General features: G+C 43.6%; 1 protein-coding gene across 1 annotated transcript in view; it reads left to right on the plus strand.

Moving 5' to 3' along the window:
• LOC311040606 (receptor tyrosine-protein kinase erbB-4-like) overlaps positions 1-27,819 on the plus strand; it is a gene marked incomplete at its 3' end in the record, with an annotated part of 466,936 nt that overhangs the window by 381,462 nt on the left and 57,655 nt on the right. The window contains exons 18-20 of the mRNA XM_084050936.1: positions 8,986-9,108; positions 17,343-17,441; positions 25,136-25,321. Of these exons, the coding sequence (XP_083907062.1) occupies positions 8,986-9,108; positions 17,343-17,441; positions 25,136-25,321 (408 nt within the window). The remainder of the gene's footprint in view (positions 1-8,985; positions 9,109-17,342; positions 17,442-25,135; positions 25,322-27,819) is intronic.

Below are 27,819 nucleotides of genomic sequence, written 5' to 3' on the forward strand. Positions count from 1 at the left end.
CTTTCCCCGCAATAACAGAAAACAGAAAATACACTGTAGTATTGAGCCCTGAGGGACTCCGGTTACCCATATGGGGTTTAAAGGAGTAGTTCACCCACAAAATGACTTATTTTCTATCAATTGCACACCCCATGAAGCCTTGAATTCATGGATTTCTGTTTGTTTTTGTCGCATTCCTGAGCCAATAGTTTGATTACCGGCGGAAAGATGGTAATGCATCGGGTAGGAGACACAAAGTAGACTCTTTGTGTCTCCTACCGGAAATACACACGGTCATCACATTATTGGCTTAGGAATGCGACAAAAACAAAAAAATCTTCATGAATTCAAGGCTTCATGGGGTGTGAAATTGATAGAAAATAAGTACGTTTTGGGGTGAACTGCTCCTTTAAGTGGTTAAATATGGGGATACAAGGTTTCTTACCGACAGCAACGATATCCGAAATAAAGCATAAAAATGACCCCGAATAAATCTCTCTCTCTCTCAAAAAAAACCCCGAAGAAAGAAGCCTTGGAGTAGTGAACCTTGGGGCGTGGTACTCAGCCTCAGAGCTCTCAGTGTGTGCAGAGTGTTTTAAGATTATGCACGGTCGACGTCGCCCCATCGATCCGGCCTTGGAGTGGCTGGTGGTTCTGGGAAGCATTAGACCGACCAGTTGACTTTATATTCAAAGGAGAATGTCGAGGATCGAGGCCTCTTTCGCGAAGGTTGTGGAATGTGTGTGTGTGTGTGTGTGTGTACTTGTATCACTATACTTATGGGGCCCAAATGTCCCCACAACTGTAGAAGAGTTGTGGAAATCGACATTTTGAGGACCACTTAGTACTTGTGGAGTTAAGTTTACAATTAGGGAATGATTCGGGTTGGGATTGCAATTTCCAGCTATTTTCGATGCCATCCTAAAACGTTGATGTCCTCACAAGTATCTAATACAAACATATTTGTGTGTGTGTGTGTGTGTGTGTGTGTGTGTGTGTGTGTGTGTGTGTGTGTGTGTGTGTGTGTGTGTGTGTGTGTGTGTGTGTGTGTGTGTGTGTGTGTGTGTGTGTGTGTGTGTGTGTCATGTACATACTGTATGTGTGAAGATGAGCGAGAGTGAGAGAGTGTGGGTGTGTGCCCCCGTGTCTATGTCTTGAGTGTGTGAGAAAAAAGTGCCGTGATGTGTTGTGTGTGTGCCGTGTATTGTGTGTGTGTGTGTGTGGGGGTGCATACATGCGTAGGCGTACGCTGTTATGTGCATTGCCCAATGGAGGGCTGTGACTGCAAGACAAATTTACTCACCTGTATGCCTAGGCACGCCACACACACACGCGCGCACACACACGCGCGCACACACATGCAGAAACCTTATATCTCCATATTTCAGCTTTTTATGTTTCTTTGGTTTTTTGAATGCCCTACTACATCATACAATAATTGCGCCGCGTTGTGAGCTTGTAGATCTGCTATTTTTGCTATACAAATACATAAAAATCACACCCAGTGTGAAGAGAGTGGTGCCTTTGAATTAGTGTAACTGGTTGCATCCTTGTGTTGCAATCAGCTGCAGCTGTTGAGGCCGTGCTCAAACGGACGGACGGACAGACCCACACACACGGTCAAGCGTAGGAGTGGCTGGCACCACTCAAAAAAAAAGAACGGTTTGGACATACAAGGTTTCCACCCGACAGCAAACAATATACATGGGACCGGGGGGGGGGGGGGGGGGGGGGCGGCAGGCTGCTTGCCTGGTTGTCAGTGTGTGTTAGTATAATTCCGAGGCGGAGGGCCGCAGCGTTATAGACAGCTGTCAGAGAGGAGACGAGGAGGCCAGGACCACAAACTGTCTGTGCCTCGTGCCCCCCCTGGCCCCCCCTGGCCACCACGCATCCATCTTCATCAGCCAGACGGGCTGCTCTCTACCGCCAGGCCCACCGCCAACCTGCAGTGGAAGTGTTTACCCCGAGCAACATCCCCCCTAATACACTGTCATGCAGTGGTGGAAAAACTACTCAAAATGTTTTACTTAAGTAAAAGTATCAATACTGCAATGTAGAAGTACTCCGTTACAAGTAAAAGTCCGGAATTCAAAATTTACTTGAGTAGGAGTACAAAAGTATTGGTATCAAAATGTACTTAAAGTACCAAAAGGAAAAGTACTAAAATATTTGAATCGCGACGCGTTGTGAGCTTGTAGATTCAAATAGCCTATGTATAAATAGGGCTAAAGTGGTTAATAACTATAGCGAGTAACTAAAGTTTTCAAATAATTGTAGTGGAGTGAAAGTACAATATTTGCCTCTGAGACGTAGTGGAGTAGAAGTAAAAGTATTGGAAATTGGAAATACTCAAGTAAAGTACAAATACCTCAACATTGTACTTAACACATTGTGTGCCAGAGGTTTATTAAAATAGGGTACGTTCAGTGCCTGCATATCTACCATCCACTTACGTTGATATGTTTCGTGCTGTAGAAACCCCGACGCGGAAGTGCATGTAAACAAAGCGTGCGTGCGAGACGGTGGAGGGTCCGACTAACGCCTGGAACAATAATATTTCTAACGCGATCCTCCATTGCAGAGTGATCGCCGATCGAAAAACGGCTCACTTCCACCACCTTAAAAAGAAATGGAGATATTAAGCTTTTAGTCAAGGAGTTAACATTGGAGCGGCCGACCGGAAGGATTTTTGACATGGATCCACATCCGGCCTCTCCTTCTCAGAGACTCCTTGGATGATCCCAAAGTTTCGTTAGAGCGCCCCACGTGGGCCCCACGTATATAAAAATGGGCCAAAAACGGTCCGGACCGTCTATGGCACATGACGCATGGATTCTCAAAAACGGTCCGGACCGTTTATGGCACTCAATGTGTTAAGTAAATGTACCTAGTTACTTTCCACCACTGCTGTCATGGAAGAGAGAGGGGAGAGACGAGTACAGGTATATATACTGTGTGTTCATACATACTGTACATGCGTTGCATGTGTATTTGAGGAGGGAGATGGAGCAAAGCCAGCGGGGTGGAGATAAGGGTGGGCGAGGAAATGGAACATTCCCTCTGTGTGCAATTATCATTGTAAAGAAATGAGTGGCGTGAAATACGGTTCGGCGGTAATTGCGGCTGCTCTCTTTCGCGTGCGCACACACACACACACACACACACACACACACACACACACACACACACACACACACACACACACACAGAGGACATGGAAAAAAGAACCCATGGTCCAATGGATCCAATGTAGATACTAGTTAGTCACTTAGTCAAGACTTCTTTCACTTTCGAAATATTTTCAATATTAGCAAAAAATAGCAGTGTCTAGCAGGCTAACTTTGCTACTTTTGTGCAACAGGGCTAGACAACGTAGCATAAAATAGGACATTCATTTAGACAAAAAGCATAAAAAGATGAACTATGAGGTGAGATAGAAGGTTTCTGCCTGACAGCTATATGGAATGTAAAAGTAATTAGCAAAAAGCACTAAGACTCCAGGCACTGCTGGACTGAGATTCAATTCCCACAAGAGGCAGAGTGCGCATCATCAAACGGCCCCTATACGCTCACCCCTCCTGCCCACACCACTCCCAGCCTCTCTGGGAGGAGAAGAGCAGCCGAGGAGTAATGTGGGATGGGGGGAGGAGAGAGGCTGCACCATGGGGACGGTGGAGGGGTGCACATCTCGCAGGATTTAACAAGTTAACGTATGAAGAATGTTTCGGCTCATAGTTTCCATTCGAAAGCTGTAGGCTCCCCTGTCTGTCACCCAGCTTGCATAGCCCACCTCCTTTTACACACACACACACACACACACACACACACACACACACGCACACGCACACAGAGAGAGAGCGAGAGAGAGAGAGAAAGAGCGTGCGTGTACTCTATCACGCTACCCAGAAGCTCTTTCAGTTAATGAAAGCATACAACTGGTTTCAGGACAGTCAGTGTGTGTGAATTCACTATTCAAGAGAATAATAGAGCTGAGCCAGGAACTCTAAATGGAGATCAAACTCGTCTGGACAAGGGATTTATGAGCTCAAGGACTCTCTCTCTCTCTCTCTCTCTCTCTCTCTCTCTCTCTCTCTCTCTCTCTCTCTCTCTCTCTCTCTCTCTCTCTCTCTGCTACTGTGCTCTGTACTGAGTTCTCTCCTTGTACAGTATGTCAGATGGTAAGAGGGGGCCCGGGCTCATACGCTGTCAAAGAACGTGATCCAATCTCTTGTCTGGGATTTCCATATCAAGAGCACACGTAGTGTCTTGTTATGATTGGCTCGACTCTCGGGCTGTGTTCTCTCTCTCCCTGTTCCTCGCTTTCTCTCTTTCCCTTTTACTTGAGCTCTGCCTCCCCTCCCCTCAGCCTCACTCGTTCTCTTTCTATTTTGATTACTATATATCTTGCCCTCTGCCATGCGAGAGCACTTCATTCCTTTATCTTCTTTGTCTCATCTTTCTTTCGTTGCCCCTAACGCTTGCCCTTGCTCTCTCGCCTTCTCTCTCTCTCTCTCGCGCACACACATTGAAGTAAGCCCGACAGGCTAATGTAAAAGCACTTGGCTCTCCCTGTGGTGCCTCTAAAAGGGGGGGCCCCAGAAAACAAATTGCTTGTCGGTGAGAGACGGCACAGCCAGCGGAGCCCCCCTCACTGTTGCACCGCCACCTCTTGCCTTGCCCCCCGAACCCGGCCTCTGTGATGCATCACTAATGCTCCATGGAGCTGGAGCGGCGGCGTCGTACTCACTCCTTTTCCAAACCTCCTCCTCCCCGTTTTCATGCCCCCCCTCCTCTGTCCTTTGCTTTCATCCACACGGTTCTCTCATAACAACTGGGTATGTGTATTTCAGCACCTCACATGCGGACAGCTCTCCTACATGGCCTGTGTATTTCAGCACCTCACATTGCGGACAGCTCTCCTACATGGCCTGTGTATTTCAGCACCTCACACTGCGGACAGCTCCCATAGTGGTCTGGGTATTTCAGCACCTCACACTGTGGACAGCAACCTGGCTGCTCCACTGTAGTCTTCCTTAGAAAGAGAGGGGATATCAGCACCAGGCGGACAGGACAGCTCCGCATTTTCAGAGCCTCACATCATTGCTGTAGCAGCATCATGTTTAGATTGAAGGCATATGAACAGGCTAGTTACATGCATTTACTTGGTGTCATAGATGTACGGGAAAAAATATATTAAAAAACAGCAATAAAAACAAGCCTGTATAATTCTATAAAATGTTTCGTCATTCCTAGTCCTTTAGCATTATAAAGTCAGTAGTTTAATTTGATACAATTATGGCTGCGCTAATTATAGCGACTGCTTACTGGTTGAATGTGTGTCAGCTTGATTCTCAGTAACAACATTTTTAATCCAAAAAAAACAAGCTAACGCTAGCTAAAAAAATCTATGATGCAATGTACAGTTGTTTGCAATGTATCCCAGCAGTGTTTGTATTTCCTTGTAAATAAGAAGGAAAAAAAGGAACACAAGTTGAGTGTAACTGCTTCACACTGCCTTAAGGCTAGAAGCTTGTCTCCCTCAGTTAGACCGCATTGTGTAACAAATATGGCATTTTATTTGGGTAATTTAAATATCTAAGCGTGTACCTGAGGGTTAATAATGCAAGTTCTTTTGGAGCCCAGTGTTTACTTATTCAATATAAAATAATTCCGGGTAATGTATTCTAGCTGGAGGCAAGAGTGTACTGCTTATTTGTCCAATGAACCATCCGAATCCTCAACACTGCACCACCACGGAACTTTTATTTGGCGACGGCAGGGTGATTATTAGCCAGTAAATAAAGTGTGCGCTACTGTGAGCGTGTGGGTGGGTGGGTGGGTGGGCGGGTGGCTGAGAGAGAGAGAGAGGGAGGCGTAGCAAGAGGATGTTTGAGTGTTAAATCCTAAGCCTATACGTCGTACAACAGTGTCGCACAACCCGAAAATAGCAGATATGCAAGCTCACAACGCGTCCGCGCCGCGTTGTGAGCTTGCATATCTGCTATTTTTGGCAAGCAACCCCACCGTAAAACAAAGTATTAAATTAGGCTTCAGTCTACCCTCCCCCCCTCCCCCCACAGCTTTTCTTTTTCTCCTCTCACTTCATCTTCTGGTCTTTCTCCTCATCTCCGTTCTTCCTCCCGCTCCTCTGCTTTCATCTCTGTCTCTTCTCTCCATCCGTCCGGTCCAGGCTTGTTCTAATGAAACAATAACAGCGACAGCCTGTCACCATCTGCTCCTCTCACTGCTCTGTCACCCCACCCCCCCCCCCTCCCCCTTTCTCTCTCTCTCTCTCTCTTTTCCACTCATTTTCTCATTCCGTCGTGCACTCGTGGCGCAGGGAGGCGGGCACGCACGCACTTACACACGCACACACACACACATGCACACACATACACAGCGGTGCAGGCATGAACGTGAATACCACTCGTGCGTATATTATTGCATGCACATAAAACACTCCTATCATTCCCTCACTCGGTCACTCACTCTCTCACTCAGTCAGTCCTCCTTTATTCAGTCTCTCCCTCTCCCTCTCTCTCCCTCCCTCTCTCTCTTTCTCGTTTCTCCAAGTAATTCACTTGCACTAGTAGTACGGGCGCTGCAGACTCTCACTCTATCTCTCTCTCACCTCTTTTTCTCTCTCTCTCACCTCTCCCTCTCTCTCTCCCTATGTCTCTCTCTCTCTCTCACCTCTCCCTCTCCCTCCCTCTCTCCTCTGACTCCTAACTCCTTATTCACTTTCAGCAGTGACGGCGCAGAGCGGACTTAACTCTCATTCAAGCAACCGGGGCCCTGGCCATAACAATAGCCATTAAACGGCATGTCATTGCCGGAGCTGTGGGCAATGTCATCCATTCTGCGGTTTCCCTCCCCTCCCTAGGTGGAAATGTGTGGTTGCCGGTACCGCTGTGTCCACGCTTTTATATCATATTGAGTAAGTGCTGCTACGCCTGACCGACTGATATATGGTCTCATTATATTGTTTGATGGCCGCGGCTGAGTGTGGGTGATTATGTCGGTGATAAAGCGCGGCGAGCAGGGGGGGCTGATGGGCCGATAGGCTCATTAAGACACATATTGATCAGACGCATTGACTTGTGGCCGCGTGCGCTTGATGGGTGCTTCGCGGAAGGGTGTGTTTGTGTGTCTGTGAATGTTCGCATGTGGAATGAGAGAGAGAGAGTGTGCGGTGAGTGCAAATGTTTGTGGATGTCTATGAGCATATGAGTACGTGTGTGTTGTTGTCTATTATTTATGTCCGTGGTTGTCAAACTTGTTGATTTCAAGGTATGGTATGCATTACGTCACGGACCCCCATAAATCTTGAGAGTGTTCAAATGGAACCAAGTGGTCTATTTTGTTCTATTTGTACACTCTCAGATTTACAGAACTTGTAAGGGTCCGTTTGGTATCAGAAATGTAGCTGGGGTCCCCCTGGGAACCCCCTCAAGGACCCCACTCTGAGAACCATTGATTGATGTATCTTACATTCATACATTGTGAATGTTACATTGCCTTGTACTGTATGTCTGTGCAAATGTCTTTCTTCCCCGCTTGTGTCCATGTGTGCGTGTGCCTGCCTGTCCTTCTGCTGTTACTAGAGATTAAAATTATCGATTCATTCATTAATTGATAGTTGATAATCTTCGTCATTGATAAGCGCAGTTTTTTGGGCATTAAAAGGAAAATTCTTGTCCGAAACCGGAGATGAGTGCAGAAACATAATTGCCTTGATGTATTAACGAGCGTCAACGAGCATCAGCTGGACACAGACACACACATCTTCCCTCTGCAGTTCTCTATGGAGTCTGTCTCATTTCTCTCCAAAAGGCCTTTGAATATGATGGAATATGATTAAGGATTACTGTGATGAAGTAACTGTGGGTAAGCTGACATTTGATCACACACACCATACCTGTAACTTTCAGTATCCCAACATAATTCTTTTTTTTATAGATTAATTGTCAACATCCCTAGCTGTTACCTGTGTTTCTCAGACAATGCCTCTCTACCCCCTACCCCCACCCCCACCTCCGCTCCGAACCCAACGCTCCCGACCCGGTTGGCTTCACAGCTTGGCTACAGGTGTCAGGTGGTGGTGTTTATTTGTACGTGGGCATGGGGGGCTCACTGAAGGGGGCTTCACATGATGACTCTACTGAGGACGGGTGCCAGCGCGGCAGCTGGTGTGGATACTGCTGGGTGTCAGCTGTTATTTGGCAGGCAGACAGGCGTGGAGGAGTCTCTCCTAAGCGCCTCCCTGCATATCGGGATTGTTTTGTATGTGCACAGCTGGCAGAGCCGCCGCTGAGAGACCCGCTGTAATTGTACCTGATGCTCGGATGCAAAGTTGTTGAGTATGCATGCGGTACGATCCTGTTAATTTAACTCTGACAGTGGGGAGAGAAATTGGCAAATTGAGTTATTTTCCCCGATGTCACTTGTATTGTGTTTGTTGTATATCGTTGCGGTTGGGCAGAAACCTCCTATGTCCATATTCAAACTTTTTTTGTTTGTTTTGTAAATGAAAGCCCTACTTGATCTTGCTACAGCGTCACACAAAAGCATCAAAAGTAGCAGATCTACAAGCTCGAAACGCGGCGCGAAGCGACGCGTTTTGCGCTTGTAGATCTGCTACTTTTGATGCTTTTGAATTTGAACCCTGAAAAGTAACATTTTCGGACGTAAAAAAATCAACCAATGGCAATGTAGTTATTTAGTCACAAGCTCTTGTTACTGGACGTGACCACTTTGACTTTAGCCAATGTACAGGCTTGTACATCGGCTATTGTCACAACTTTTGCTTGACACTCCTGTATGTATCCTGTGGGGCATTCATTTATAATAAAAAAAAAAGAAGAAAAAAATGGAGATAAGGTGATGTAATGTCAGGCCTGTCTTGCACCAGTGCACTGTATATGTGAACAATTGACTGTTGCTATGTTGTAGATGTAAACGATTGACCGTTGCTATGCTGTGTGCCTTTCTGTATGTCATTCTCAGCTGGTGGAGCCCCTGACCCCCAGTGGGACGGCCCCCAACCAGGCCCAGCTCCGCATCCTCAAGGAGACCGAACTGAAGAGAGTCAAGATCCTCGGCTCTGGAGCCTTTGGAACAGTCTACAAGGTAAGAGAGTGTGTGTGTGTGTGTGTGTGTGTGTGTGTGTGTGTGTGTGTGTGTGTGTGTGTGTGTGTGTGTGTGTGTGTGTGTGTGTGTGTGTGTGTGTGTGTGTGTGTGTGTGTGTGTGTGTGTGTGTGTGTGTGTGTGTGTGTGTGTGTGTGCGCGCAATATTCCAGTCTGAACATGGGACTTCAAAGTGACGTCAAAAACCCATACGCCTGTCAACTATGGTAACACTGACCATGGCCTTGGCTGCTATGCTGAAACATCAACTTGTTCGAGCTATAACGGTACTGAACTGCCGTGTGAAGTTTCATTCCAATTGGAGCCCAGAATGAAGACGCTAGAACGATGACAATCTGTGTGTGTTTATAAAGAACGAGGACCTTGACCTGTTACCCTGACCTTGCCCCTAGAATCCTCCTTATGCACAAAGCTATCTTGGTATTGAACCTTTTGTATGACATTTCATTTCAAATCAGATCCCAAATGAAGGCAGTAGAGCAATGGCGAGAGCAAGTTAAAGGAGGCTGGTGTTGCGGTAATGTTAAACAGTCACCTTGCTTTCTGGAAATAGTTTCCACTGCCGTATAGTTTCCTATAGATGTTTCTTTATCAACCACTGTTTCCAATCAAAGCCTTTTATTTAAAATAAAAAATGAAACTGGCAACCCGGAATTATATATTCCATGGCGGCCAGCAACATTGGATTATGATAGTCTACATAAATGATGTGGGATCATGAATCCAACAGGATACAGTTCACAGCTTTTGGCACAGCAACGCAGTGAGCACACCTCTCAGCACATCAAAGGCGGTGCTGCGTGTGTGTGTGTGTGCGTCGGCTCCCACATTAGAACGGAGCGCTTTTATAACTAATTAATGTTTTAAATCCAATTTGAGGACTGCCGACGGTCACATTGAAAAATAAAATGAGCGTAACACTGCTAGTTTGGAAAAGAGGAAGAATCCCTCCTGTCCTTGACAAAAGCAATCCCATGTAGCATGGTTTGCATTCTGTACACACACAAACACAAGGAGCAAAAAAAATACAAACAAACGTTTAATTAAAGCACGACTTGTCGAAACCCTCCCGGTGGGCGTCGACTTAATGTTGTGTTAATGACGCGCAATGACCTACTCCTGTATACTGTGTCATCACTGTCGAGTGAAAACCTTGTTCGTCCAAAACAATAACATTTCAGGAAATGGAAAAAAAATAACCTTACTGTTCAATGTATGTGTTCACTGTAGTTATTACTTAGTCACAAGCTCTTTTTAATACAGTACTTTTCATTGGTTAAATATTTATGAAACACACAGAGTCACTATTGTGGGCAGCTCATTATTTTCTTCAAAAACATGTTTCAAAGAATTCCAAAATATAGAAGATTGCCGATCTACAAATTCACGACACATCTCATCGCAGAGTGCTGTGAGCTTGCAGATCGTCTACTTTTGCGCAATACTGTCATACGACAAACAAAGCACAAAATGGGGCATTCATCAACTCTTTCATTGCCAATGGACGAAAATTCCCATCTGATTTTGCAATGGTCCACACTGCCAATGACGAAAATGACGAAATTTGAAAAAAATATATATTTTTTTTTTCTCAAAGGAACTAGGAGATAACGCTATCCAAAAAGTTGCTGCTCCATTCACTTCAATGTTAAAAAATAAACAGAGAAAAAAAATCAAAATTTTCCTGTGTTTTACCATGTATTTTTGAGTGAAACATGCATCAAACAACAAATGTCAACGAGGTCGCGATGACCTCGTTGACATTTGTGAAACCACACCTGAAAACCCTCAGTGATTAGCAACCATCATCAGGGGATCAATCATACTGGAGATACATATTCTGTGACTACTTGAAAAGGTAAGAAAAATAGCAAAATCCTGGCACTGGGGACCACACAGCCAGAAATAAGTCTGGCAATGAAAGAGTTCATGAGAAAATAGAAACATAAAAAGGATTAAATATGTACGATGGTACAAGGTTAGTGCCCGGCGGCAGCAGTATCCTCACATAACCCTTACGTCGGGACCTAATGCATGGTGAATCCTCTTGGTGAGGCCCATCGATCGCCGCTGGTAGGTAGGTCATTTAATGGCAGGAAGATAGGTGGTTTTCGGTCCCCCATGTATTAATGTTCTTGGACTTTTGGACTAAATTGCATTCTGTGATCATTTTAAAAGATAGAATAAAAACGAGAAACAAGTGGAAAATGATACTGAGATAATGAGATTTTCGTTCCTTCTTTTAGTGGACAGAGTTTTTTATACTTTGATAGATCACAGCAAATTGGGGGAAAAAAAATCTATGTCGTCTGCTGATTTCTGACACCGGAATCAATGTTTTCATAAATCACAGCTTGGGATTTGACCATCAGCACAAACCTCACGTACAACAAAGCTTTTATGGATGAGACCCCCGCGGCCTATGGGGGTGGGGGGGGTGCACAGATCGGATCGGAAACAGCAAAATACAGTTCCCCTCGGCAAGTCCACCCGCCCTCAACACACTTATTTATGCCACCTGTGTACACTCAGAGCAATCGCACGGAATAAATATTGCATTACCAGCTATCAGCAGGAAATCCTGTATTTATAGTCCTATTTATTTTATAGCTCAGGGTTTCTTTCTTTTGTTTGAGTTTTTTTTTTTTTTTTGTCTGCCTGCATGCATAATCAACACAAATCTATAATTAAGTTATTTTATAGCGACCTTTCGTTACGCAGGGAGGCGTCGGGTTTCAAACGCTGCATTGGAAATCCCAAGAATCCATGAGATATCATGCATGGATATTTTAGATCATAACTATTTGAAAAGGGTTAGTCAATAAGAGCCATGACTCAGAACAATTCTTATAACTCAATAACGATTCAGTAACAATTCAAAGTGTTTTGCTCATGAGGATTTATTGTTCTCACGTACAGACATCAAATGCAGTATGTCATTTTTATTGTTTGTTGCTTTGTTTGCCTGCCAGCAAAATTACTTGAGATTTGTCCAGAATTCATGGATTGTGTGGATCAAGCATGGGCAACTGGCGGCCCGGGGGCCACATGCGGCCCCTACCTTCACTTAACACTCGCGTGACTAAGCAATCAATGGGACCGATTTTGAGAATTGAAAGTGGCTTAACTTCTCTCAGGAAGCTCTGAGAAAGTTCCCCTTTCATGACTTTTCCTAAATATATGTTTCAAACCATCTCCGTTTTTTTTTTTTTTTTTTAACTCATTATAAATATGAAATACATACCATGTATCCCATCCCAGCCGTTTTATTTCGGCTAAATTGATCGCTCTCCCCCTCTCTCCCCCTCCCTAGAGCACTTTACACCTCGAGACCCCCCACAGAGCGGCCCGTAGACAGCAGACTTTGCTGTGGCCATGTTGCCATGTCTGCTTATTCTAAGCGACTTTGGGCTTGTTTTTCCACGTCTTTCTATTATTATTATTATTATAATTATATATATAATTACATTATAATGGTAATAATTTTCTACTCCACTACAGCTCAGAGGCAAATCTTGTACTTTTACTCCACTACAATTATTTGAAAACTTTAGTTACTTTGCAGATATAAATATATTTTCATACTTGTTTAGATTAGAGCTCCATGTCCTTTCGTAATTTTTTTTTTATTAGGTGAATATTTATATAAAAAGGCCTAACCAGGGACTGGGGTTGCAAATTAGCCTCGGCTATAAACCCCACAATGGTTTGATGCCTCACTGTTTTGTCAGGGCACAACGCATGCAGTAACATTTTCATAGACCTGACTGCTCATTTCTCTCGCAAAATTTGGCAACCCAATGCTGCGCCAACAGTACTGATCTACAAGCAGAGGGCTCGTCAGCCAGCGACTGTTTTATGTTTGTAGATCAGATATTTAGCGCAGGAGTAGCAGGAATGAGCACATGTGTGGAACATAGCGATGTGTTCTCTTGTTACGCTGACAGGCAGGAGGAGAGGAGACGTTTCTGTCAGCGTGAACAGCTGATAGAATGAGAGCTTTACGCTCAGACAATAATGTGAATATTATATAATATAATATTGGTTTGTCAAGAGATATCCATGTGTTTTGGACAATGGAGATAGTCACGTAATTAGACAGTGGCTTCAGCGTTCATATAGGCTCCATGTTTCCCTCAAGAGTTTAATGTGACGCTACAGATTGCACTGTTTTATACGCTTTTTTTATAAACATTTTACAGAATCTGCAGTTACCATTACTACTAAATTACTACTTTTTAAAATGTTTCTGCCTGCAACAACAGAGTGAGTGAGCTAACTGACTGAGCAGAGTGGAGTTGAATGGCTATTTAAAAGACAATGGAACCCCCCACTGGGTGGGTGAGAAGGTGTCAGTCAGTCTGGTCCAAAGAGGTGAGACAGGAACCAATAACAGAGCTTGATTTCTTGTCCAAATTGACCGTTTAGCAGGCTGTGTGTAGGATAATGCAACCCCAGTCATGCCAGTGTTAAAGGGACATTTCACCCCTGGAAGAAACTGACCCAATGGTAATGAAGTTTAGGACTCAATTATTATTATTTTTGTGAATGATCTGTGTTTTGAGATATATAGTAATCTTCGAACATCTCGTGACGTTATTTACGTCACGAGATGTTACATCATTCCTTTCCGCACTACATGTTGTCTCGACGCGTCATGCAGCCAGCGGACAGCCCCCCACCCCCCTCCTGCCAGAGATTTTAGACACAACAGAACACAGAAAACAGCCCAAACTGCGCATTTGTTCGCGGCCCTTTTGTTAAATTTGAAGAGTGACGCATTACTTTACCTGAGTTACATCTTCTGATAGTTGTACTTGAATGTTGACATGAAATAATAATCCTGTGTAGTGTTTCATAAGCGCAAGCGTGAAAGAATCCAAATACAACGTGGAGATGGTAAACAAACTGACTTCCAGTGTTGCCAGATATTGTGAAAGAAATAAGAAACCAGGTCTATGAAAACAAGCCCAAAAGAAGATAACTAAGCCAAGAGCACTTTAACATGGGATATTATATATTTGAAAAATGCCGATCTACAAGCTCACAACACGTTGCGATGTTACCCATTGTGAGCTTGTAGATCTGCTATTTTCCACAAAAAAAAAGTGCAAAATGTGGAGTATTTTTTAATCGTTTAACAACATATATTTGGTTGGGGCTTCCTGGCACAAAATATAATTTCAGATCGGGGTCCGTGGAAAAATACATGAACATCTTTGAGAACCACTGGTTTAAACAACAATCAAAACATTTGGATACAAGCCCAAATATCAACTACATTTTAGAAAGAAGCCGCTTATAATAAGCAGACATGGCAACACTGCCATGCTGTTTCAACGTTGTCGTTGGAGATCCCACCCACACCGCACCTCCCCTGCCACAAGGAGGGGCAGTGCACCAAAAGCATTATGGTCATTGTAGTAATAAGCAGTCCAGTCAAAACCTAGTCAAACACACAGATTTCATTATTTTTCTGGCCATAGGGTGCACATTTTAAATTGTGCTACTGTTATCTACTACAAATACTATTACCATTGAGTGATTGCAGTTTCTTCCAGGGGTGAAATGCTCCTTTAAGGCGGCCCGCAGGTTAATATCAGAATAGTCATATATTATTGATTTCAGCTGTTACAATTCCAAACATGCAAACATGACCCACTTTAATTACTTCAGTCTATATTAGTAGCTTAATGACTAGTATTACAATTGTATTGTCTTTTTTTTTATGTCCAATGTATTTATATTTAAGTTCATAAAGTTAACATAAGTATAACTAAATGCATTTGAAATTAAATGAAAATGTTACTTCCATAAAAATTCCATAAACAAAATCCATTAAAAAAATAGCAAAAAAAGCTGATCTACAAGCTCAAAACGCATCGCACTGCGACGCGCTTTGAGCTTGTAGATCGGCTATTTTTGCTATTTTTGTGTGACATAGACTGGCCCGACAGTATATGCAATGTGGCCCTCTGGAGTGAGTGTGGAAATATAGTGGCCCTCACAATCGTCAAAATTACCCACCCCTGGTGTGATTGATCAGTAGGCTGCCGCTGAAGAGGTGATTAACTTTTTGGGTCAAAGATCAAGGTCTCAATCAAGGTCAAGGTCGAAGATGAGGATGGATGGGTAGGTTTGTATGAAACCTGGGGCGGTGGGGGGAGTTATCATTGAAGGCTCCCAGAAGACGTGATTAACCTTTTTGGGTTGAAAACGTGAGAAGACAATATCAGAATTACACGATCCATGTAAATGGCATTTCCATGGAAATGGAAATGCCATTTGGTGGAAATGGCATGGCGTGGGAAGCACATTTTTAGATACACATAACATATCCATACTTACAGCACACAGTAACAACACTCAGATAATACTTTATTTAAACCTTACCTAAAGCAAAGTCCGACTGACAGTGGTGGAAAAAAGTATATTTTGTTTTACTTAAGTAAAAGTATCAATACTGCAATGTAGAGATACTCTGTTACAAGCAAAAGTCCCGAATTCAAAATTGAGTTTAGTAAAAGTACAAAAGTATTGGTATCAAAATATACTTAAAGTATTAAAGTAAAAGTATTCATTATGCAGAATGTACCATTTCACAAGTTTTCAAATGTATAAAAATCTTTTGAAAATAGCAGATCTACAAGCTCCCAATGCGGCTTGTAGATCGGTTATTTTCAAATCGCCGAAATGTGTATAGGGCTGAAGTGGTTAATGTATGTTTTGTAATAATAATCTAAATATAGAAAGTAACTAAAGTAAGAAAGTTTTCAAATAATTGTAGTGGAGTAAAAGTGCAATATTTGCCTCTGAGATGTAGTGGAGTAGAAGTTAAAGTACTGAAAATTGGAAATACTCCAGTAAAGTAAAAATACATAAAACATTTTTCTTAAGTACAGTACTTGAGTACACGTACTTAGTTACCTTACACAACTGCCGACTGACAGCCAAATTCCAATTCCTCACATTCCTGCCTGCTCGCTTGTTCGCTCCTCATGCACGTCATGTTGCATTTAGATGCTGCTGTATTTATCATATATGAGCTGTTTGGAATGCGTCCTAGCCCACACCATGCACAACAAACAGCACGATATTGTATAAATAAAGATCAACCCATAATTGAATGTTGTTGCTTCTGTAGCTTTGATCACTGCACTTCAGTATCTCTGCTGTTTAATCAAGGGGGACACTTTAACTCTCAACCCGTTCAACACACACACACACACACGCAGGCACGTTATGTTTACATTTTAGGATATGAGTGCACAGATCAAAGTTTCGTCGGCTTTAAAACATCCCTTTGAAGTTCGCGACACGGCACAGTTTTTTTTTTTGTACCCCATCTCCCAGACAGCGTATAGTCATGGTTTTGATGCCATAGCCCGAAGAGACGGTCCATCCAATAACAGAAGAGATAGGCAATTAACACTTCTGGCGGTGACTGCTGTGAGTGTAGAATGGATGGAAATGAGGGGGGCCTGGGGGCGGAGAAAGCGTATCAAATAAATATATATATATTTAAAATAATATTAATTCGAAAACATAATAAAAAGTAATTACAAATGTTCACAATTCACAGTTCACAAATGTGACACATGTGACGTCAGATTCCCTCATTGAACTGTGTGTCACGTTTCTAAGTTATGTCGTGTGAGAAAATGTGACATAAGCCTGAGGCTCCAACATTTCAGACATGTAGAAGGACTAGGTAGAGGAGTATTGCACTAGCAGGTGGGCCTCGCTCCCAACTTGTGTGATGGCCGAGTCGGCCTAGTTCATTTTAATTACAGACTTTGTCATTAGCAGCTGAGAGTGAGAAGCATTCACCAAATGAATGCCCATAACTAGTCACACAATGTAACCTATTTTTCAATATAACATTTTGACTTTTTAAAAACCCTATAATGTGTCCCTCCTCCACCCTTTTTTCTACTCCAAATCTCTTTGACGAAAATGGTCGAATTACTGGTTCATGTGGCTAATGGATATGAATGAAATCCTAACAAAAGGCACCACAAATTCTGTGTGTGTGTGTGTGTGTGTGTGTGTGTGTGTGTGTGTGTGTGTGTGTGTGTGTGTGTGTGTGTGTGTGTGTGTGTGTGTGTGTGTGTGTGTGTGTGTGTGTGCGTGCGTGCGTGCGTGCGTGCGTGCGTGCGCGTGCGTGTAATGCATGCCGGGGCAATACGTTCACTGTGCTTGCTTGTTTATCTCAGGGAATCTGGGTGCCAGAGGGCGAGACGGTAAAGATCCCAGTGGCCATTAAGATCCTCAACGAGACAACCGGACCCAAAGCCAACGTGGAGTTCATGGATGTAAGTATTTATTATTTCATCAAATGTTTATATATATTTGTGTTTATATGTGTGCGTTGCTTGCCTGTGCGAGTGCAATACCTACAGTCAGGAACATACTATAAGCCTGCGTGTGTGTGGGTGGGTGTGTGTGTGCGCACGTGCGTGTAAGCGTGCACATGCTATAAAGCGTTAGCCTTGTCAATGAAATGGCCGAGCCTGTCGCTTTGTGGGAACGGCGTGCGTGGTTTGGTGGTAAATTCTTATGAGAGCAGCCTCTCAGACAGAGAGCGGGGTAATAAAGTGAACTCTACTACGATATGGAGTCGGGTTATGTATTGAGCTAGGTGCTATTAAAAACACCACTTGTTTATGAGGTATTGCTTTATTGGAATCTGGGCTGAAATGGGGATGGGCGAGAGAGTGGAAAACGGCACAGTAAGAGCGAGAGCGAGACAGAGAGAGAGAGAGAGTGGAAGGTAGGTGTCCTCTCCTGTCCTCTCCTCTCCTCTCCTCTCCTCTCCTCTCCTCTCCTCTCCCAATGGGGGAGTGTCCACCCAGGGTCCAATATGGCTGTCTGCTAGTTAAACAGCAATCTAAAGGCAGACTCACGCTCTTCCACTGGGATGCTAGAGTGCCAGCTCCACACACACACACACACACACACACACACACACACACACACACACACACACACACACACACACACACACACACTCCTAAACAGACTCACATGCACCGTGATCCTGTCCTTCACCCGTAAACCTATCAATCTGTATCGCACTTCCCTACATGCTTACATACTTAAACACACACAGTACACACACACACACACACACACACACACACACACACACACACATGAATTTCCCCCCACGAAACCGGTCAGGCTACACCTAGCATGCGCCATTAGATTCTTGCTGATATACGTGTTTGCAGACATGTATATTACAATAAGATTGCGGCTGCAAAACGTGCGTTAAATTCAGTATGCAGCCATGGATGAGCCCCCCCCAACACACACACACACACACACACACACACACACACACACACACACACACACACACACACACACACGTGCACGTTCCCTTACTCTGAAACAGCTTTGTGTGTGTGTGTGTGTGTGTGTGTGTGTGTGTGCGTGCGGTGCTTGGATGTGTCAGTGTCTTGTGTAGTGAGTTAGACAGGAAAGGGGGGGTCAGGCGGCAGTAATGGAGGTCAACGCTCAGGGAGATGAGAGGGAAAGTGAGACACACACACACACACGCACGCTCGCGCGCGCACAAACACTGAGTCCTCGTAATGTTTGCCCTGGGAGTATGAAGCCAGGGCAGAGTTTAGCCCTATGCCGTTTGCAACTCCCCCTGTCTTTTTGGATCACAGCCCAGAATGAAGCTCTCTCTCTCTCTCTCACAGACTTTCTTATGCACTTTCCTGCCCCTCAGCCCGCCTTACTCTTTCCCCTTCTTCCACCCCTCCCTCTCCACCTTTCGCTTCTCTCTCTCTCTCTCTCTCTCTCTCTCTCGGTTCCTTGCCTGTCCATTGATCCAGAGTTGCAGGGCATGGCCATGCTTAACCCATTGAGGCCTGAGGTTACGATTCTGCAAAAAACGGTTTTCTGAAAAACATATTTTTTTCAAACGTTTACATGTGGGACCCCCAAAATGATATGAATTTGGCCGCGGACCCCCATCTCAAAATATTTTGTTCCAGGGACCCCCAGAAGCAAAGATTTGAGTTAATGTTTGCTTTAAAAGAATATACATATTCAAAGATTTGCACACATTTTCACGATTTTTGAATAGCCCAAAGTGTAAAATAATGCTTTTTAGCTTAAATGAAAAAGTGACACAGATGCGTTCCCGGTCTTAACGGCTTAAAGGTGACAGCAGCTGTGTAATGTGGAGCGGTCAGGGAGGCCGGGCAGGTGGCTTTATGAAGTGTAGATGTAGTGCGGCTGCTTTGGGGGCCAACAGGCTCCCATTGAAGTCAAAGGGGCCCCGTGGGGGGGGCGAAAAGAGCCTGACTTCCACCTGCCTCCAGGCTCCTGTCCTTATTCTGTCTCTCTGCCCTGCTCTCGTTAGCTCCCAAGTCCTTTCATCTCTAACCCTCTCCTCGTTCGCCTCCTCGCCTCCTTTCCTTGCTCCCTTCTCTTCTCTTCTCTTCTCTTCTCTTCTCTTCTCTTCTCTTCTCTTCTCTTCTCTTCTCTTCTCTTCTCTTCTCTTCTTGCTCCCTCGACTGTCTCTCTAACCTTCTGTCTGTTAAAGGATTAACCTACACACACACACACACACACACACACACACACACACACACACACCCACCCACACACACACACACACACACACACACACACACTAGCTCCATCACTGCGCTCCCCCTTCTAGCCCTCCATCTTTAGCATCTAAATTAAAAGAAAAGGCACTTCATCTATCTATCGGCCCGCCCTCGTTGACCCTCAGCCTGGAAATACTCCTCTCTGATAGGTCGGTGTGTGTGTGTGTGTGTGTGTGTGTGTGTGTGTGTGTGTGTGTGTGTGTGTGCACCCGCAGGTGTGTAACAGGCGTACAGAGGCGGACTGAGTGAGTGAGAGAGAGAAAGAGAGGGATGGCGTGTAGAAAACGAGAGAGCCGGGTGGGATGTGTGTGTTTTTGCAGTGCTTTTTAACCTGTTAAAACCCGGGGAAAGCATCTGGTGTCATTTTAGATTTTTGCGTTGACTATTCAAAAATATCAGATGTACAAGATGTTCACGCACTTGTACAAGCTCACAGCGCGGCACTAAGTGCCGCGCTGTGAGCTTGTACAAGTGTGTGAACTACTGATTTAGAAGGCATTTTGTAGAACCGGCGTCAGATCTTATACTGGGTCAATGCAGCTTGTGGTCAGCTTGTGGCACGCTGCCCTTATACAGGCCCATTTCTGCACTCTCAGGGCCCTATCCTCCGCCCCACACTGTGTGCCGATTTGGCGCATTGGCGGTGTGTTGGTCTTTAAATGAATCGGGGCGCAATGCTATGTTCCCCACAGACTTTGCGCTCGAAGTTAACCCATTAAGACCTGAAGCCGATTCTACAAATGTCTTCTAAATCCAGTTTAAAACAGTTTTCTGAAAAACGTATGTTTCTATATCAGTGGTTCTCAAACTTTTTCATGTCAAGGACCCCCAAAATGATTATGAATTTGGCCGCCGACCCCCATCTCAAAATATTTTGTTCCAGGGACTTCCAGAAGCAAAGATTTGAGTTAAAAATGTCCGCTTAAAAAGAATATATATATTCAAAGATGTGCACAAATTTTCACAAGTTTTCAAAAATAGCAGATCTACAAGCTCATAGTGCGGCACTCGGTGCCGCACTATGAGCTTGTAGATCTGCTATTTTTGAATAAGCCAAAGTGTAAAATAATGCTTTTTTAGCTCAAATCAAAAAGTGACGCAGATGCGTTCCTGGTCTTAATGGGTTAAGACCAGCTCCAAGCTAGAGAGAGAGAGAGACTGATAATCTGTCAGTATAATGGGGGACAGAGAAACAGACAGACAGACAGAGTTAAGGGTGAGGCAGAACGCACAAACCTAACGCACACGATCGGCCAACTCACTGGACGGGAGAGGATTAAAATAGTATGTATTTTCATGCATTAGCAGTCTAACACGTTGGCGTGTCAAAATTAGCCAACGGTGTCTTCAAGGCTACGGCGCCGTGCATGCAATTCAAAAGAATCTGCGGTGCAGCGATTCAGCATCTCGCAATATACTTCACTGCCATTGAATTATTGATAAATAACACTTCATTATAAGGGTGGTAGGCGAGCCTTCTCCGGCCAGTGAGACATGTGCAGCCTCCCCCCCATTCCACATACAGCCAGAACGCTCCGGTTACGAATGAATGTAGTGGACGGTGGTTGGACAGTAAAGAAGAGCAATTACTTGAGTACTGTACTTAAAGGGCGACTTCACCGATTTTCAACCTATCTTCATATAATTGGTCCTCACTAATACTCATGATAAAATGGTACAATTTATTTCTACTTGGTCTGTGTCTCAGAGGAGGGCTGTGGACAGTTCAGAATCCCGTCTACCAGTGACATCATCAATGGGGAATCCAAGCTAATAGAAACTGCAGGCTTTCTATTCCTGGAAAGTTGCAATGCAATAAAAGAAGCCATTGTTCTCGTGTTAATAAAAAACTAAATAGAAAATGTGAAATCTTGTTGGGAAAAAAAATCATGCCTAACGATGATGTCACTGGTAGACGGGTTTCTGGACTGTCCGCAGCCCTCCTATGAGACACAGACCAAGTAGAAAAAAAATTGTGCCATTTTATCATGAGTATTAGTGAGGACCAATTATATGAAGATAGGTTGAAAATCGGTGAAGTCGTCCTTTAAGTACAGTCGTGTGGGTACTTTTCACTTCACTTGAGTATTTCCAATTGTCGATGATTAATACTTCTACCCCACTACATCTCAGAGTTAAAAATGACTGTTGCACTAGAGTTATTATATGATAACTGCAGTCGCTAGTTACTTTGCAGATTTCAATTTTCTAGTCTTGTCCTACAGCAATGTTTTTCAGGCCAAGGACCCCTTAGCTGAGAGAGAGATGAAGCAGAGACCCCCACTACATACTTTTTTTTTTTTACCACTTTTAACACTACCACCGCCAGGCCCGTAGCCTCTACACCAAACCTCTTTGCCGAAAACAGCCGACCTACAAGCATACAACGCCTCGCAGCGCGAGGCGTTGTATGCTTGTAGATCTGCTGTTTTCGGCTAATGTTCCCCTCAATCTGTATATAATCTGTATATATATATATATATATATATATATATATATATATATATATATATATATATACATATATGTATGTATGTATGTATGTATGTATGTATGTATGTATGTGTATATATATATATATATATATATATATATAGCCTAAATGCCATAACTATAAATGAGAAATGTATTAGACTAGAACAGACACATATATTTATTGAGTTGTGATGATCTCAAATTAACTGAATAATTAATATACAAACTCAATCACTAAATTGTCTGAGGACCCCCTGAAACCAGCTCAAGGAGCCCTGGGGGTCCCCCAGACCTCACTTTGAAAACCACTGTGCTATAAAAATAACAAGAAAAAGGAAGCAGACCCGCAAAGCTTGCATAGATCTAAATAAGATACAGTAACTAGTATCGACCAGGAAGCACTTTGGACGTCGACTTTGACTTCACGGGCAGAATTTTACATGGAAAAACGCTTGAATTTGATAAAGAGCACATTTATGGACAAGACAGAATACAAAACAGATTAGAATAAATAGTATAATACTGAAAAGCCCTGGAGATAGGTGTTACGCCGGCTCAGAACAGATCAATCCCCACTAACTGTACTGCAAATGTGGGAGTCGTATTACTGCAGGCAGAAGAGCTATTATCTAGGCCCTGTGTATCGGTCAATCATTGCTACTACTGTATGCAGTGGTGGAGGAAGATTTTTTTAGCCATACTACAATGTAGAAATACTCTCTGTAAAAGTCCTGCCTTCATCATTTTACTCGAGTAAAAGTACAAAAAGTATTGGTACCAAAACATAAAAGTATACTCACTATGCACAATAATGTGTTGCACCACTTTTAATGTTGCAGCTGGTAAAGCAGGGGCCGGTTTGAATTACTTTATGCGCTTCTGGGTGGATTAACCTATAGTACTAGAATATCATCTATCATTTAACCCATTAAGACCGGGAACGCATCTGTGTCATTTTAGATTTCTTTGGCTATTTTTTTGAATAAGCATGAAAATGTGTTCAAATCTTTGAATATACTGTATATATTTTTAAGGCGAACATTTGTAACTCAAATCTTTGTTTCTGGGGGGTCCCTGGAACAAAATATTTTGATATGGGGGTCGGCCATATCAAACATATCAACTGTTTTTCAGAAACCTGTTGATGCGTTTGTCGATGCATTCCCGGATTGAATGGTTTAATGTATGTTTTAATCCTATATTATTAAATATATTAATTGCCTAGAGGGTGGGTTGACCGTGGACAGTGGACAGTGGACGTCACAAACGTAACATTCTAACATCCATACGCAGTGTTGCCAGATTCTGTGAGAGAAACAAGCAATCAGGTCTAGGAAAACCAGCCCAAAAGAAGCAACTATGGGACCCCACATGAGCACTTTAACATATACATCGGCTATTTTCAAATAAAAAAACGTGCAAGGTGCACCATTCCATTATTGCTCCGATCTGCACCAAACTTGGCACAGACACTGTTGAGGGGTCTACCAGGCCAATAATCACAGCAGGAGCCACGTGTCAGTGGCCACAGGCACATTGCTGCTCCAATCCGCACCAAACCTGTCACAAACACTGTTCAGGCATCTGCCATGACACTAGTCAAACTAGGGGCCACGTTGTACAACCCGGCTTGCTGTTGACATGGGGGCCCCCCAGGGGACACGCGTTGTTCAGGCCCGTACCGTTTCTTTTGGCTCTTCAAAAATAGCAGATCTACAAGCTCATAGCACGGCACAGAGTGCCGCGCTATGAGCTTGTAGATCTGCTATTTTTTTGAATAAGCATGAAAATGTGTTCAAATCTTTGAATATACTGTATATATTTTTAAGGCGAACATTTGTAACTCAAATCTTTGTTTCTGGGGGGTCCCTGGAACAAAATATTTTGATATGGGGGTCGGCCATATCAAACATATCAACAGTTTTTCAGAAACCTGTTGATGCGTTTGTCGATGCGTTCCCGGATTGAATGGAACATTCATATATATATATATATATATATATATATATATATATATATATATATATATATATATATATATATATATATATATATATATATATATATATGTATATATATATATGTATATATATATGTATATATATATATATATATATATATATGTATATATATATATGTATATATATATGTATATATATATATATATATATATATGTATATATATATATATATATATGTATATATATATATGTATATATATATGTATATATATATATATATATATGTATATATATATATATATATATATGTATATATATATATATATATATATGTATATATATATATATATATATGTATATATATATGTATATATATATATATATATATAGCACATTGTTGATGTCGGGCAGAAAGAAATGTTGTATCTCCATGTTTCAACTTTTTACGTTTTTCGTAAATAATTGCCCCGCCCCCACCAGCCTTTTTTTCTGTGACAATTGCTTGTATTGCTTTCATTGTGGTTGCTGATATATAATGTGTTGTATGTCGTGATAATGAAGCGAATACAATGGACCACAATGGAAAACTAGGGACATTCTGCATAATTACCCCGTGGGAAAAACAAACTAATGCTCTTACTTCTGACCTTTGCACATATACCGTATAGTATTTTACACTTTGGCAATTCAAAAATAGCAGATATACAAGCTTTGTGACGCGCCACAAGCTTGTAGATCTGCTATTTTTGAAAACAATTTTAAATGTGTGCAAATCTTTGAACATATATATTCTCGCTAGTTGCTAGTCGGGTCTGGATAAGAAGTGCGTCAGATATAAATGCCTTAAAATTTAAAAACAATTCTCTCTCTTTGCCTGTCCCCCCCCGCCCGCCCACCCCCCTCCCTCCCCCCAACAACCCCCGTCCCCTTCCCCCCAAGGAGGCCCTGATCATGGCCAGCATGGAGCACCCCCACCTGGTGCGCCTGCTGGGCGTGTGCCTGAGCCCCACCATCCAGCTGGTGACGCAGCTCATGCCCCACGGCTGCCTGCTCGACTACGTCCACGAGCACAAGGACAACATCGGCTCCCAGCTGCTGCTCAACTGGTCCGTCCAGATCGCCAAGGTAAGGAGAAAAACGCAAAAGCGAAGCAGGGGGTCCACACTGTATATAGCGTTGGGGTGTGGAGGTTAGTGATTCGTTGTTGCCGGGGCCGAAACCTCTTTATGTCCATATACTTTTTGTGTTTTTTCGTAAATTAACGCCCTACTTGATCATACTACAGCGTCGCACGAAAGCATCAAAAACGGCGCGTTTTGAGCTTTTGATACTTTAGAATTTGAATCCTGAAAAGTAGCAGTTTTGGACATATAAGGTTTCCACCCGACAGCAACAAATTTAAAGTGTGTGTGTGTGTGTGTGTGCGTATTACTATACTTGGGGCGGCAGTGGCTCAGGAAGTATAAGTTCCCAGTTTGATACAGGGCTCCCCCAGAGATATGTGTCGAAGTGTCCTTGAGCAAGACACTGAACCCCCAAACTGCCCCCGATGAGCAGGTTGGTGCCTCGCGTGGTTTCCTTCGCTGTCAGTGTGTGAATATGTGTGTGAATGTGTTTGTGAGTGGGTGAATGTAATGGACATTGTAAAGCGCTTTGGATAAATGCACCATTGACCATTTTATACTTGTGAGAGCCAAATGTTGCCACAAATAGTTGAATTTAAGAGATAGACCGTTTTCCTGCACGTTAAAATAGATGTTTAGAGTTAGGCTTGATGTATACTTACCGTAGTTGTGCGCACGACTAGTTTATACTTACAGTACATTAGTTGCAGCTTGTAGATCAGCCGTTTTGGGAGTGTTGGTAGCATGCGATTAAAGTCAGGCTTTAGGTTTAGGAGTAAAACATAGTAAAAATGGCTTTTATAATACAAATGTAGTGATACAAACGTGTGTGTGTGCCCGTTTGAGAGAGAATGGGGGAACAGATTGCGATGTGCACATGTGGCATTGTAAAAGCATTCCCTGCAAGCATGGGAGACAGATTGGAACATGTTTCAGGGGATATTGTAATCCGCTTGAATCTCTTCCATGCTATTGTTCCCGCTGTTTGATATGACACACAGCCTTATCAAGTTCATAATCAACGTTTCAAACGCACAGTGGAATAGAAGTCGCATACAAAACGGTGCTAAACTAAGCTGTTGTTTACACAAAAGTAGTGCAGCGTTCTGTGTGAATTAAAGCCGTGTGTGTGTGTGTGTGTGTGTGTGTGTGTGTGTGTGTGTGTGTGTGTGTGTGTGTGTGTGTGTGTGTGTGTGTGTGTGTGTGTGTGTGTGTGCGCGTGTGTGTGCACATGTGTTTGTGTGCGTGTGTGTGCACATAATATGAGAGTATGCGCGTGTGTGTGTATCCGTTTTTGGCAACCATGAAGCCATATACTCTCCATTGGGAGATCAATCAACAGTACCTTATGTTGAGGGTTTGAATCCGTGACGATGACTCGTGTCTACAGTCTTTTTCCTGTTCATTGTACCGTCATCAGAAATGAAATACGCGGCAGGAGCGATCAATGCCCAAGCTCTCATTTCATAATCGGTAAATAAAACAAGTCAAACCTCTAGCTGCCAGAATGCTTCATGGCCGTAATTGCTCGGGAAGTTCTCTGAGTTCTGAGTTCTCTCCGTTTTTTTGACACTGAGCCGGCTGGCAGGGACGTCAACGGACCATTACGTGCTGCCTGGGTGCACATCTGTTCAGGGGACAGACGCTCGTCCAAATCTGCTTTGTGGAGACAGTCGCGCCATTAAATTGTCTGGAAAGGAGCTAAATCACTTTCGGGCTCCGATTGCCCCGGAATAAATTTAGCCAAGATGCTGCGAATATTGTGTTAGAGCAGCTGTAAGGTCAGCCTCGACAAGTCCTGATTAATTTCACCGCGGCTGATAGCGTCCGTTCCTCAACTCTTAACTACCTTCACTCTGATTGAATGGCTGCGCGACTTATTCCCCAAAATGGACTAAATGGCTCCCCGGGAGCCGTGTTCGCCCAGGTGCGTCGTGAGATATACAGGTGCAGGCCATTGTACAAGTGACACAATCCTATTGCACGCCGGCTGAGCTACTGCCGCGCCGCGTTTTGGCTCCTTCCCAAAAAGGATTTAGTTTGAAAAATCATTTATAGTGGGAGCTATTTTACACTAGGGCACCAGAAAAGGTCATTTAGTCCCCGGGACTGAGGGATTTCTTTGCAGCAGCCGTGACCATACGCCACAGCCGAAGTGCTTTGATTCTTACCCATAAACCCCAACACCGTCACACTAATGCCGCCATTAGCTTACCTAACTACCAAGCTATGCTCCCGCGAAACGGCACTTATTGACCCGCGCGCGGCAATTCCGGGCTCGACGGAGTCTCTCCTTCGCCATCCCATCTTGAGATAATCTCCTCTTCCTCTTTTCACCGAGACTTGATTGGCCCTCATAGCGAGCCCATGTGCAACCAGCGACGACAGCTTTCAGTGGGTCGCGAGTGGAAGCCCCCCCCACACACACACACGCTGTGTGTGTGTGTGTGTGTGTGTGTGTGTGTGTGTGTGTAAAGCGTGATGGATGAATCCCACCGA

Source organism: Gymnoscopelus microlampas (assembly GCF_963454915.1).
Source record: "Gymnoscopelus microlampas genome assembly, chromosome: 24".
NCBI lineage: Eukaryota > Metazoa > Chordata > Actinopteri > Myctophiformes > Myctophidae > Gymnoscopelus > Gymnoscopelus microlampas.